Source organism: Tachypleus tridentatus, chromosome 10 (assembly GCF_004210375.1).
Source record: "Tachypleus tridentatus isolate NWPU-2018 chromosome 10, ASM421037v1, whole genome shotgun sequence".
Lineage (NCBI taxonomy): Eukaryota > Metazoa > Arthropoda > Merostomata > Xiphosura > Limulidae > Tachypleus > Tachypleus tridentatus.
In genome coordinates this window covers 169,417,429-169,432,939 of record NC_134834.1, presented here as the reverse complement: position 1 = coordinate 169,432,939, position 15,511 = coordinate 169,417,429, and the positions used below count along the sequence as shown (strand labels likewise).

The following is a 15,511-nucleotide window of genomic DNA, read 5'->3' as shown; positions in this document are numbered from 1 at the left end:
TTAATAACATCATAATATTTATGCCTTCTGTTATTTATTTCTATCAATCTTCCTCTCAATATAAAGTTTTCAATCTTTTAAAGTTCATTTCTTCCGATATATTTTTTTTACGATTCGAAATATTTCTAATTATTTAACTTCTGATCTTGTTTTTTTGTTATAGAGTGAATAAATTAGTGCCATTAAAGTGGTTTTAAAACTATTTATTTTTAGTTAACACGAAAATGACCTTATATAAACATAAATGTAAAAGCGTCTAAATGACTTACTAACAGTCACCGTACAAAACAATGAACATCTTTCACTAAAATTTACAATAGAAACCACTATAATGTCCAACCAAAGTCCTTATTATAAAATGGTTATGTATCACGGACTGAGGAAGACGACTTCTGTTTAAAAAAGATGATATAATTCACTACATTAGCAGAAAGATGACTTCAAACAAGTGCTAGAAGAGACTAAATATATATATTTTATAGAAGACTTATACTGTACAGTCAAGTTAAATCAAATCAAAAGGAAAGACTGCGTTAAACAGCAGATCCAAACTGTAACTAATTATATTCTAATAAACAAAGACAAGCCCATTTTTGTCTGGATTTGGTTATTAGAATATATACACATATACAAATGTTGCTAATCAGAACACAATGTTTGTTTGGTTGAGTGTGGTAATTACTTGCAAGAAACACAAACATTGTAAACTATCGAAGCGTTTCTGTTAGATTTATAATAATAATAATAAGACAATACAGTTAAATAAGATCCTGCGAAACCTTAACTTGATAACAAGATTATACAGTTAAACAAGATCTTACAAAAACGTAGCTTCCTAGCAAGACAATACAGCTAAACAAGATCCTACAAAACCCTCACTTGATAACAAGACTGTACAGTTAAACAAGATCTTACAAAAACTTAACTTGCTAACGAGATAATACAGTTAAACAAGAGCATGCAAGACCTCAGCTTGATAACAGACAATACAGTTAAACAAGATTCTGCGACACATTATCTCATAAACTAAATAGTTTTAGTTTTAACCCTTTATGAGCTGTACTTTAATAAAAAATTAAGTACACATACAAATAAAATAACCTATCTTTTAAAATTAGTTATAGAAATATCTAATAAAGCACATTTGACTAGCAAAATCACAGTTTATTAAAGTAAAGGATAATTTTTTTAACTTTATAAGGTAAATTTGATAAAATTATTTGACAAAATAATCACACTTTACTTTTATCTTACAACATTAAAATCATAATTTTGGCTTTTTTAATATACGTGTTTTGTTCCGAAATTTACGAAAGTAAAAAAAGACTTGACAGGTATTTTTAATATAAAAATGAAGTTTACAAACAACAGCATAAAACTTCAATATATTCAAAAAAAAAAAAAACTTTTCTTAACGCCACCTACAATACTAATTTAACTTGACTACAACAGAGCTCTAGTTTTCCTTCTCTAAACTGGATCTCGGCAATATTCCTCTACACTGAAGTGTTAAATATTGTTAATGTACTGTAATAGCCATGGTAAGTAAAAGGATACTTCGGTGTAAAGGCCTGGAAGAAGTGGCTTGGCACAGCCGATTCCTGCTGACACAACTCCAATGACCAGAAATTTAGTTCCCTCCTTAATCAAGAGAGGGCCGCCAGAATCACCCTGTATCAAAATAACACAGCTTATAGTTAATCATTTCTAGTGTTTCAATTGTTTAAGAACACTTGAACGTTAAAACATAATTAAGCTATTTCGTATAAGAAAAACTACATACAGTATTGCTTCTTTTAAACGCCCCAAGGGGGTTCCAAACTGTAAGGGGCACTAATTATAGTATTTGTGCAGTTCCGAATTCTATTTTTCGAATGTGATTTATTTCAGTGATAATAAGCATGGGTGTGGATTACAAAAATACTGGGGTGATGATATATATAAATGGGGCGTTCATTAGGGGCAATACGATATTAACAATTTCAATACAAAGGGATTCTCTTGACAGATTAAAATCACGTGGTAATATGTAATTCAACTACGAAGGTATCTCAGTATACTTCAAAATACTTATTTTCAACGTATTATATTCTTTTTCGTATTAAGAAATTCCCATATGAACGGATATGACCAGATATCAAAAATAAAAAAAACAGCACAAACATCTTAATAAATATGTTCATGAAAAGATAATTCTGTCAAATACAGTGACCAATATGTACAAGTAAACACCAACTTTTGTTTTGATTCATAAGTATTTCATATACTTTGGAAATTTTAAGTTTGTGTTGTTGTTTTTTTTTAAATACTAAGTAAATAATACGTGTTGGCCACAGTACCTATGAAAATAAAACGATCTTAAAACTTTTTAACTCCTTATTCATTAGAACATTTGAGAATTATTTAGCAAAGTCACTCTTGTGGGTTTCTAATATCGATATAATTGTAATATGAGTAACTCGTATGTTTCTAGTATCATCATAAATTTAAACAATGAAATATAACTAACGGAAATAACACTTGTATATTTACTGTCACGATAATGATGTAAGTTTTAACAATAACATTTCATTAATGCAAGAACAGTTTAAAGTTTAACAATAAGATTCAACACGTTTGTTGTTAATTATAAACATTAAACAACAGAAGTGATATTTGCATGTTCTTGTTTTAGCCATAAGCTTTAAGTAATAAAAAATAACAGTGTATTTGTTGCTTGTACTTAGTTTTTAGTTACAAGTTTTTTTTGAAAGAAAGGTAACAGCTTTGAAGTTCTCTCTATACATAAGATTGGGTAATAAAGTGTAACGAAAAAGAATTATTGAGTTTGAGGCACCATGGACTTCCTCACCTGACAAGAATCCTTCCCCCCTTCTTTGTAACCCGCACACATCTGTCCTCTTTGCAACACGGCTTTCTTTCCCGCCTTTTGGTACCAACTCTGGCACTGGGTGTAGTTCATTATAGGCACTTTGACCTTCTGCAATCGAATAGCACGTTCTCCACCTGTCGAGTTTTTGATTAATTTATTTTTTTATACAAAATGCTCAATATATATCATAATATTAATTACTCTTGACACAAACTAACTGATAATTCCGGACTGTAACACGCATGCAGTGCCTTCAAAACGACATTATGTTTGGCATATTTAAATAACGAAGTTAGAATAAATCATATGATGGAAAGATTAGCGATAAAATGAAAATAAAATAAACAAAACTTAGCAAAAGAGGTATTAAAACCTAACTCTAAGTACTTGTAAAAGAACATACGTCTATTAAAAAATCGTAACCACAATTTTCAAACTGTAACCTATGTTTGTAAACTTCTGTTGACTGGAATTAAGACTAGATTATATATATTTTTAGTTACCTTCTTTGGGATCTTTGTTCCATCCCCAACCCACAACTGTCCCAATGGAACCAGTAAAAGAGCTTGAAGCTTCAGGTAGACATGATGGCATAACGTAATTAGAAAAAGTTATATCTTCTGCTAGCCTTAGCAAAGCGATGTCATTATAATACAGTTTAGGTTTGGAATAGTTGGGATGGATAAAAAGTTGTTCAACCTTGATATCTTCAGACATTTGATCTTTTTTGGACAAATCAAACTCTCCTACTCGGACGACTAACTGTTGAGCGAAGTATCTATAGAAAAAACTGAATACGTTTAGTCATTCCTTGGTGAGCTATGAGTTGTTATATATAGAATAAAATCATTTAAAAAAGAGAGTGTTTACTTCGATAAATTTTGTATGACATAAAAAAATCGACTTGTAGTTTATCATTATAAAGATGACCATTCTTTTTCTTTCTGTTTGTTGTTTTCTATTTTATTCAGTTGTTTTATTTCCATGATATAACAATTCAAAATGTAAGAAGTCATAATTACTATTACTGAGCCAAAATAATGATAAAAAAACTGTTTGTGCTTCTCATATGTTTGTTCGTGTATTTTCCCAAACTACTTAAAGACTACTTTACTTCCCTATTTTGAAGTAACAGACTAGAGAGAAGGCAGATAAATAACACTGCCTACCATCTCTTGGGCTACCCTTTATTAACAGATAGTGAGAGTAACAGTATATTGTAATGTTCCCACGGCTGATAGGACGAATAGGTTAAGCAAGAGGCAGTTTTCGCAAACTATATCCATTGATGTAAAACTCGCATAAAACTAAGTTTTATACAGTGATGAAATAAATAAGTAGTGTAAAAACATGCATGTTCTGATAAACAATATATCAAGAAAAGCATGTAGACATGCAAATTTAGTTATATCTTATACTTTTAACAAAATGATTGTAGGAGTGATTTGTCTACAGTTAAGGATACATTTATTCCAGAAAGTAAACGTATGTTCACGACTCGTGTCAAAAAATACAGTACTAACTTGTCCTACACTTACAAATACACACAGTGGGCTGCAGTAAGAATCCATCTCTCGTTCAGAATGGTCCCTCCACATAAATGTTCTCCGTCAACTCGAATGGACACCTGTAGAACAATAAAATCCATTTATCAATATTGTGTCGTTAATGTGATCATCCCTAACACAAAACAGCATCTACCATCTACATAGATCAAAACTTTTATTGCACTTAGACAACTTATGCCTTACCAAGAATTTTAAATTTTACATCAATTTTTCAGTGAAAATAAGGTTAAAAATATTTATTTTTCTATACTTACGTCTAAATACAATGATTTAGTGTTTTAACAATTTGCAATAAATTCAGTTTTCATGAAAAACTACACAAGAGCTTTCTGCATTAGCTACCCTTAATTTTGAGATGATAAACAAGAGGGAAAGCCACTAATCTAGAAAAAAAAAAAAAAACAACGCAAGCTCTTGGGCACAACGACTCCCCCTCCAGACTGAAGTGCGCAATTTTGCGTCAACCGCAGGCGAACCTTGAACTCTCGGTTGCACTGACCGGCTTGCTAATCATTAGTCACTCCGGCCCTTTTATAAACAAATAAATACTAGCGTGGTACTTTTATTAAAATGTTAAATGTATTGAAAGCCGTTATTCGTAGTACACGTAATAAGTAAATTAAGGACAAGTTTTGTTTCTCGGTGAAATCGTTTATTAAACTAAAACTTACTGCCCAAGGAAACTCCCCTTCATAAGCATCTTCGCCATGAACAATACGGCCGTTCCTTGCTAGTTGTTGACCACACAGACTTGGCACAGCTAAAACAAAAAAAAAAAAAACAGGGTATCAGTTGGTCTGACAAAAACCTAATTATACAGTTAAGGTAATGTGATCAAAATAAAATCACCTTAAAATTTTGCTAGTTTCATGCTAACTGTTTGCTTAATCAGATTTTATTGGAACGATTATTTCAAACATTATCAACTGTTCTTAATCTTATAATCTTATATTGTGACTACCTACTATTAGCAGGTACCACATCATTACAAGTTTTTGCAAGGTCAGTCTGGAATCAAACTCTTCACATGCTTTTCGCTATACAAGGACATCAGCTTTAAAGACCAATTTTAACCAGACCATAAAACCACATTAAGATGCATTGGAAGTAACTCATTTTTGTTCTCAGTAAAAGAGCCGTCAAATTTTAAAGGTGGCTAAAAACTTAGGGGGCCTCCATCAACTTAAAAATTTGATTTGAAATGTGTCTAGATGCTTGAGGGCTTTTATCAACTTGAAATCTTGATTTTGGAATGTGGTTGGAAGCTTTGGGGCTTTCATTAATTTAAACTCTTGATTGTGAATGGTGGCTGGAATCTGAGGGCCTTTGTCAAATTAAAATAGTTATTATTATCTTATTGACAGTACCAAAAAACCTCACTATATTGGCATTTTAACTCGAAATAATTTTATTTTGTAATTAAAGTAGTCTTCGCTTTTTGAATTAGGCCCTTATCCCGAGTGTTATTTCAGAGTCGCTGATGTCCTAGATGCTCTGCTGTGAGTTTTCTAAATTCATTGATGAACATTGAAGAGTTCCTCTTTTGTAATACTGTGTCATTTGGCTATACACCAACTAACAATCTCTTTGAACAAACATCCTTCCTGTGGTAACCTACATAGATAAGTTTATCAGAGATGGCACTGCTCGTTAAATGGTGACAATTCGTAGGGAATCAAATACATAGGTAACAAACATGTGTCGTCCCCTAGTGGCTCAGCAGTAAGCTAACTGGTGTATAGAGCTAAAATTATAGGCTCGATGCTTACGATGGGCATAGTACAGATATACTGTGCAGCTTTGCTTTCAGCAAAAAACACACCTTGTTAAAATTACGGGCTCGATTTCTTTCCATGGAAATGGTAAATAGCTCCATGTGGCTTTGTTATAAGAAATATATACCCAATTGTTTTGTATTTGGTTTTAACTAAATTTGACGAGCTAATTTATCTTAAATGTAATAATATTTTAAAGAAATTCAAGAAGTATTGCTATCTAAGGTTGTTTAATAGACTAAAACCGTCGCTGTTCTGTTTTATGTCTAAAAATAATAATGCCAGCAATCTCTGTAGCTAAAGCAGACTTTTATATCTCGTCTCTACAATGAACTTCTAGAAAGGAATTTTTTAGAAGTTTTCAGTTAAAATATGTCTTTATATATTGTGGTAACGTAAATGACTAGTAATGATTTCCTTGTATTTATTAATCTGTATTTATGTACTTTTTTAAAGTAATAACAAGTTTTGTAGAAAGTAAATAACGATGAATAAAGAGGAATATAAAATATTTATAAATTATATTTTGAGTTCGTTTAGTTGGAATGAAAAATAATGGTTGCATTAACGAGTAATCTATCAACTACGTAATTAACTTTATCAATAGAGTGAATCATAAGTCAATAATTTATAAATTTATCTAGACCGACTCTAAATAGCTGGTATTACAATACGTTAAAATACACATTATTTGCTACTAGTGAAATGAAATAATGACCTTCACTGACCTAGTTATGTTACCTAATACACTTATTCAATACAGCAATTGTTTTAATAATGATTCGTAGGCCAAAATAATAACTTTTATTTTTTAAAGCTGTACTTTTGCACTGGTTTAGAAATTTCACATGATCATTCATATTTGGAGGCCCGGCATGGCCAAGCATGTTAAGGCATGCGACTCGTAATCTGAGGGTCGCGGGTTCGCATCCCCGTCGCGCCAAACATGCTCGCCCTTTCAGCCGAGGGGCGTTATAATGTTACGGTCAATCCCACTATTAGTTGTTAAAAGAGTAGCCCAAGAGTTGGCGGTGGGTGGTGATGGCTGGCTGCCTTCCCTCTAGTCTTACACTGCTAAATTAGGGACGGCTAGCACAGATAGTCCTCGAGTAGCTTTGTGCGAAATTCAAAAACAAAAAAACATTCATATTTGGACACTAGCCGTACACGATGATATACTAGCCTAAAAGCATCATTTAAGAATGCGTTACACATTTGAAATAGAAAAAAAATGTTGTTTATTTGTGTTATAAGTAGAATATAGTCAAACAAGAACAAGAGAAGTATTGTTTGTAAACAGCTCAATACCTGTAACTGCCTTTTTTATCCTCTTTTAAGCAATTAAAATTTTATACAAGAGTGCTCTGAGTTTTCCAAGCACCTCCACCCGAAATTCTAAATTTGAAAACCAATATATTTCACTCAAAGATTTAAGTACAGTAAAAACTCAATATTAAGGGCACCCTTCCGGCTGTGTTCAAATTCCCTCTATATCAAATTGAGCCACGCAAAGTTGGATTCTATATTGACTTTATCAAATTCATGAATTGTGAAACTTCCCATTTTGTTTGGTGTATGCAGAACACAGGTGTTGGCGAGTTGCACGTTGCCGTGACATAGATAGTTGTCAACAGAAAATCTCAGTGGGTGGATTATTTGTGACCTTCATTATTATTGGTCACAAAGTTTCAAAGTACTTCTTTTCAGTTTAAGCTGGTAAACATTTCATATTTATTTTACTGTTACCGATTAACGTAGAAATCCACTGAAATTAAAGCAACAAATCACTGCTTGTGTCATTAGACCGTTTACCTGACAGCGCAATATGATACCTTCAAGAGCAACGCGCACAGAAATAAGCCGACTTGTCCCCTGCTCCAAGAACATGATTTGGAATTTATCAACTTATGTATCCTGCAGTGTTTACAATGAGAATTCTCCAGAGTGATAAGATTGTACTTGAATCTGAGAAAAATGTTATTACAGTGTGTGGTTCGGAGCCGAGCCGAAAAATGTCACAAGTGTTTGTATATTGGTCATCTTTCTGGGATGTTTGGAATTTAATGGTATACCATACAGGCTTATAAAGATAACTAACTGTCACCTTTGCCTAGTGTATATCTAGATAATAAGACTTAAGACATGCTTTAAATCTGGAATACTGAGGTGCCTGTCATTGAAAAATTAATTTTGTTAGAAATAGCATCAAAAAGTACAGAGAGTGAAAAGGTGTGCCAGTTAATCGATGTGTTAATGTAGTTATATGTGTGAATAAATCTATTAACTTATCCAGAATTAGTCTTATGACAGTTAGTCACGGGTTATTATATTTCTTAATCATCTCAAAATTACTGAGTTATTTGTATGTGTGTGTGTGTGTTTTTCGTATAGCAAAGCCACAAAGGGCTATCTGCTCAGCCCACCGAGGGGAATCGAACGCCTCATTTTAGCGTTGTAAATCCAGAGACATACCGCTGTACTAGCGGGAGGGGGCTGAATTATTTATATTTCTTCAAACAGGTTTATACTTTAGGAAAAACAACGTTCTAAAATCTCCTAGATTTAAACGATTAAAATACTGTATTTATCATCAGTTGCTTTTGTGAGCTGAATTAATTATCTTGAAGTCACCATGAGCATAATTTCGCGAAAACAAGCGTCAATGATAAAGATTTATCTTGCGCGTTTCTTAAAAATACCACAAAAAAAGAACATTTCTAGTGTATAAGGAATAATTCACATTTAAATCCACGAATAATTCTTCTACATTTTAACACTTTTGTTCCAGGGGCTTCTGATTCCATCTTGCCTACTGGTTATCTATCCTGATATAAGAAATTCTATGTAGGTGTTTAGGAAAGTTTGTGTTATCTGCGTTCTGTTCACCACAGGGAATCGAAACCAGATTTTAAGGTTGTAAGTCCATAAGCTTACCACTGACAAACCGATGGACTATAATTAGAGCTGCAAACGAACAATCATTATGTTCTAAAACACTTTACATAAAACGAGGGCCTTCAATGTTTTAGCAGTGATAAAAATAAGGGCCAGATAATCGCGGTGGACATCATACAGATTGCTAAGCGCATGAGAACAAAACTCTGAAACGTAAAATATTTTACTCAGTTTTTTTTTCTATAAACTTGTACTATTTCTAACTTTACACAAACAAAAGAGCAGGCCAATTAAAACCATCAGCGAATGATTTGATTTCCATTAATGTGCAGCAGCATAGATACCTGACACTGGAAAAACCGAGAGGAACAAAATTCGTCCGCAATTCTTGAACATAGAGCTAAGAATTTACATGTAGACTGAAAAGCATGGTTATAAAATGTTAAACATGTGAGTAAAATTTTGACTATTGAGGGTTTCTTAATAAGTTTTATATTTCTTTTCTTAGATAAAACTTAGCAGTCTTAGGTTTCTACTGCATCTTCTAATAAAGATACTTCTTTGTAGCTCTGTTCAAACTATTCCGTCATAAGCTGTGTTGTGACTGGCTTAGCTTCAAACCTTTAGGTTTCAATATATCAGCCCTTTGCAACTGTTGGTTGCATATTTTATTTGTTTAACGAAGTACATTTGATGTCAGTTCTCGTTTCTCTCAACTGTTTCCTTTCTTTTAACGTTAGCAAGCAAGAGTATAATTTCTTTATGATGCATCCTTTGTCATTAACGTCTAAAAAGCAATAGACATTAAAATTACAGCTTGTTAATAAACACACTTGATGTACGAGATAAAATCTTGTACAATGTTTCTTGATGTCAAGAGCAAGGAGCTGCAAGTGTGTGCAAGAGTACAAAACAGTTTTGAATCGTAAGCAGATATATAAACGACTTACCTGCTGATTGAATTGGTGCAATAAATACCAGCAGAATTGTCCAAATCATTGGTATTAGCTGCTGGATTATTACAGTCAAGTACATAGTGAGGAAATATACATGAAATACAGGCAAAACAAACGTGTGGCGATTTGGGCAGCTCCGTAGAAGGACCGTGGGCAGAGGTGACTGACAACACACAACCATCACGCTCAGCTATTTAAACCTGCCCAAATAAATCTAGGTTATATGATGAAGCAGTGGACAATTATCCTTGCTGACCCACTGGCCTCGATATATTTGAAACTCGTGAGCAGAGAAAGTGGCCCTCCTTTGGGGAGATGTGTCGTTGAAAGCGACAATGATAAAGTAAGTCGTTTGTTACATCCTCTGTGTCGTGTCCTGTATCCTTTCATTATGGGGACACAATGAAAAGTGATGTCATTGTCATGTCATAGGGCCAAGTTAATTAACACAATCCATGTTCAATCTAAATATCAAGATTATATTGAACTAACAACAATGTTCTATTTTTTTCCTGGAATAATTGCAAAATACACCTATGAAAATAGTTTTGGGGTGACTATTTATTGACTGATGTCTGACACATTTGTGCATTCAAAAATAATGATCTATTATTTCAACATCAAGATCACTTACGATGTTTTGTATAAAACAAAGTACTTTCTCTAATTTTCAATCGCTGGAAAAATACAGTCATAACTTTACGTTTGAGATTTTAACGGACCATTTTCTGTTCACAGCTTCCAAGTCTGGAACACGGAACCAGAACAATGTACAATCTGTTTTGTGTCTTTTGTTTTCTAATGCTATTTCTTTTACATATTTGTAAAACATTTCTAGTTTTGTAGCACTGAAAACTTGAGAAATAGACTATAACGATTTATTTGATATTCTGTATTAAATTGTTTAGATAGATCATTTGTGGTGACTGTACAGGAATGGACGGCAACTGCCTCTTGTAAAAAAAAAGACCAAAAAAGCACACAGTTGTAGAGGATGACGTTTCAAAAGGCTGTCCTCTCCATCATTTTATTAAAACAGGTAGTTACCATTTTTCTAGTGTATTCCTCAATTTATCTGGTATTTCTTTATTACTATTTGTAATTATACAGTAATTTCTATGCAAATGATATTTTCAACTACCTACTGAATAAATCCCTGAATAACATCCAACAAAATTATCTAACCTTAGCAAATCAACTTACTGTTATTGAACATTGTACAAACGATGTGGATAGGTTGTAATTTCTGTGTTCACAAAGTTTCTTTCAGTTCCAATATCTTCTCGTTTGATGTACTTCTTAAAGGTGAAGGCCTGGCATGGCCAAGCGCGTAAGGCGTGCGATTCGTAATCCGTGGGTCGTGGGTTCGCGCCCACGTCGCCCTAAACATGCTCGCCCTCCCAGCCGTGGGGGCGTATAATGTGACGATCAATCCCACTATTCGTTGGTAAAAGAGTAGCCCAAGAGTTGGCGGTGGGTGGTGATGACTAGCTGCCTTCCCTCTAGTCTTACACTGCTAAATTAGGGACGGCTAGCACAGATAGCCCTCGAGTAGCTTTGTGCGAAATTCCAAAACAAACAAACTCTTAAAGGTGAAAATTTTGAATTCCGGATAAAGTATTAGTAGTTTTGTATATGTCGGAGAATAGCTGATTGATTAAATGTGGTGTTTTCTGTATGCTCTTTAACCTTAAAAACAAGTAGCACATTTGCCACCTTTGACATGTAAATTCATGACGACTTAAAAGTCGTCGGAAGGATTGTTTGTTTGTTGTGGAATTTCGCACAAAGCTACTCGAGGGCTATCTGTGCTAGCCGTCCCTAATTTAGCAGTGTAAGACTAGAGGGAAGGCAGCTAGTCATCACCACCCACCGCCAACTCTTGAGCTACTCTTTTACCAACGAATAGTGGGATTGACCGTCACATTATAACGCCCCCACGGCTGGGAGAGCGAGCAAGTTTGGCGACGACTCGGGCGCGAACCCGCGACCCTCGGATTACGAAGCGCACGCCTTAACGCGCTAGGCCATTCCAGGCCCGTCGGAAGGATGTATTTATCTCTAACATATTACACAGTTTTAGTTCAATCTGAAGACAAATTTAATAAGTGAACGATGTTTAATTATTTTATTACATTTAGGTCTCTGTTTGCCTGTGTAGGGTATACATAAAACATAATAAATCACTTCTGTTGAGATGAAGCAACACTCCACTCTCTTGGAATTGTACGAAGCCTATAATTTTTTTTTATAACGTTATCAGTCAAATGTAAATCAAAACATTATTTTTGTAAAACTTCTTTATATTCCCAACTTCATGATGAAAGGCAATAAGAAACTGACTCTATATCTCAGGACAGCTGTTATGGCTATTAACATTTTCACTAATAAAGATTTAGTTAGTTATTTTGAATTTCGTACAAAGCTACACGAGGGCTGTCTGCGCTAGCCGTCCCTAATTTAGCAGTGTAAGACTAGAAGGAAGGCAGCTAGTCATCACCACCCACCGCCAACTCTTGGGCTCCTTTTTTCCCAGCGAAAAGTGGAATTGACCGTAACGTTATAACGCCCACACGGCTGAAGGGCGAGCATGTTTGGTGCGACCGGAATTAGAACCCGCGACCCTCGGATTACGAGTCGAACGCCTAAACACATTTGGCCATGCCGGAGCCACTAATAAAGAAGAAAACAACATTTCGACCTTCTTAGGTCATTTTCAGTTAAAAAGAGGGGTTGTTCTCTGCTTTATTAATGAAAGTGTTAATACCCATATCAGCCGTCCTGAGATATATTTTTACTTTAAGGGGGTTTCTCATCATCACGAAAGAAATCGACTGTTTCATCAGCTCGGTGAATTCTTATATTTATTATATCTTTCTTATGCTAAAAGGGTATTCAACTCTCAAAATGAAATGGATTTATGATAACTTTCTGTCTGTTTGGAATTAAGCACAAAGCAACACGATGGGTTATATGTACTCTATCTACTACTGGTATCGAAACCCGGTTTCTCGCCGTGGGAGTTCGCAGACATACCGCTGTGCCACTGAGGGACTTTTTGATAACACTTACTTACAAATTTAGTATTTAGACTAATAATTTCTGTATTAACAAAATATAAAACAAATTAATTGTGTTTCTTATTCGTAAATTTAATATTCGGATGCTTATTATATAAATACTTTTTAGCCCCCCCAGTGGTTCAGCGGTATGTTTTAGCTGACTTACAACGCTAAAATCCGAGTTTTGATACCCGTGGTAGGCAGAGCACAGATAGCTTATTGTATAGCTTCGTGCTAAATTCAAAACAACAACAACAATAAATACTTTTAAAATTCATAAATGTGAAATTTATCCTTAAAAGCCCAAAGGTATCGTAAATATGTCTTCTAATATATAACTGTTTAAATGGTTCAGAATAACTATTTAACCAAAATATTAGATCATAACATCAAAAATAATTTGACCCCTTTTGACCCCTCTAATCATGCCATCTGTTTGTTTAGATTATTTTTCATCAAATCTCAATACAACTGTGACATTTCAACAGTAAAAGATTTAAACATTTTAATAATTGCATCAAGTGGAAAAGTGTTCAGACTGGGCGAAACTTGTGGATACAAAAATTATAACCTGAATTGTAATAATCTGCCTTGTTGTTAGATTCTTTATTTCTTGTAGATGGTTGATGTTGCCCGAAAGCTAGTCGGAATATAAACCTTCATGTGAGTTGAGCGATGGAGAAAGATTTGATTGTGTTGTTCGTGTTTTATGAGGGCGGAATTTTAGGTGTTCAATGTTGTTTGCCAGATTTTAATGAATTCCTTTAGGAATGTTAAGTGAAGTAGTAAGTGAAAGATTTAAGTGGAAACAACATTTATTAATATCAGGATTTTAAGGGTTAACTTGCTGTATGCGTTTATTTTTCTCCTCAAGCTGCTGTTTTCTAAATTTGTTTTTATTGGTTCGAATTACTCGAAAAAGACGCAATCATAACGTTTAATGAAATTTAGAAATGTCGAACAAGGTCTTTAATTGTTGAAAATATAGAAAACGTTACTTTTTAAATGAATGTGGCCCAGAACGACCAGATGTTTAGGGCGCTCAACTCGTAAGCTAAGTGTCGTGAATTTGAAACCCCGTCCCACCAAGCATGGTTGCACGCTCGGCCGTGGGAGCGTTATAATGTTACGGCCAATCCCACCATTCGTTGATAAAAGAGTAGATCAAAAGTTGGCGATGGGTGGTAACGAAAAGCTACCTACCCTCTCGTCTTTCCCTGCTTAAGTATGGACGAATAGCGCAAATAGTTCTTGTGTAGCTTTGCGCGAAATGCAAAAACTAACAAACTAAATAAATGTATAGATTATAAATTCGTTCCAAGTGACTTCATTTAAAATTAGCCAATTCTAATTTAAAATTAAATTTACATTATAGGTTTACATGATATTTTCATTTTAAGATTACAATTAAGTTTTAAATTGAGATTATAAAAAATTACAAAATGATTTGAAAAGTGTATTAAAGAATTTAATTTTGACTGGATGTTTTAGGATTAGATTTTAAACATCTAATCGAGGCTTTTATGAAGTTTAAGATTTTCAACTACTCCTAAGAGATTAAATTATTTAACGTGATGTTTGAGTCGCTATCGTAAAAAGTAAAAAAATGTCTCTCTAAATATCAGTTTTGTTAATGACATTTCATGAACATGAATAGCTCTTTCAAGTTTCATACTTTTAGTCCTGAAAATTTGAAACAAAAGTTTTATTTCTTTATTATAAATAACAATCTATACTACTAGCTTGTTCTTCCTATGTGTACCACGAATATCAAATCCCGATTGTGAGCGTTAAAAGGTTTCATGCTTACTGCTGAGTCACGGTGAAGCATTTGAAACAATTTAAACCAGATGAATTTTCAGCCTTGAAATGTCTAAATTGATTGGAAAACTTAGTAATTGTGAAACAGGATAATATAAAAAGTATAGTAATTTTAAACAAAAAATTACATTAAACAGCATTAAATTAATAACATTTATTATTTTGTAAAAAAAATATTTTAGTGTAAGAAATACTTTTTGAGTTTTTAATAATATTTGTAGACGAGATTTATACAAATAGTACATGTAAATTGATTCATTATACACAAATATATTTTTAATATAGTAACAGAGTTAAGCGTAATTTAGTTTTTTAAAGTTCAGACGTTCTTAAAGGTTTAATAAAACCGTATTTACTAAAGTGTTAGAGTTCGCTGGCATTGTGATAAAAAACATAGCACTGTATGAAGTTAAGTAAGGGTTGTATGATGTTTAGATAACGTTTTTTCTAAGTTATCATGAACAGTCTAAACCACTATATTATAGAAGATACGTTTATTGTACCTTTGTGGCGTTGAAAATAAGTTTTATATTTATGAATTTAAAAGTGTTTAAATAATCAA

At 33.5% G+C, this 15,511-nt stretch overlaps 1 protein-coding gene across 1 annotated transcript; it reads right to left on the bottom strand.

The window, feature by feature from the left end:
- Positions 1 to 1,256: 1,256 nt before the first annotated feature.
- On the bottom strand, positions 1,257 to 10,236 carry LOC143230888 (trypsin-1-like). Its single transcript, XM_076465179.1, has 6 exons — positions 10,061 to 10,236; positions 5,112 to 5,200; positions 4,411 to 4,499; positions 3,376 to 3,650; positions 2,852 to 3,006; positions 1,257 to 1,671 (listed from the first exon to the last, which is right to left on the bottom strand). Exons 1-6 carry the CDS (start codon positions 10,143 to 10,145, stop codon positions 1,510 to 1,512), a joined length of 855 nt encoding a protein of 284 aa, XP_076321294.1. The 5' UTR covers positions 10,146 to 10,236; the 3' UTR covers positions 1,257 to 1,509.
- Positions 10,237 to 15,511: the final 5,275 nt, after the last annotated feature.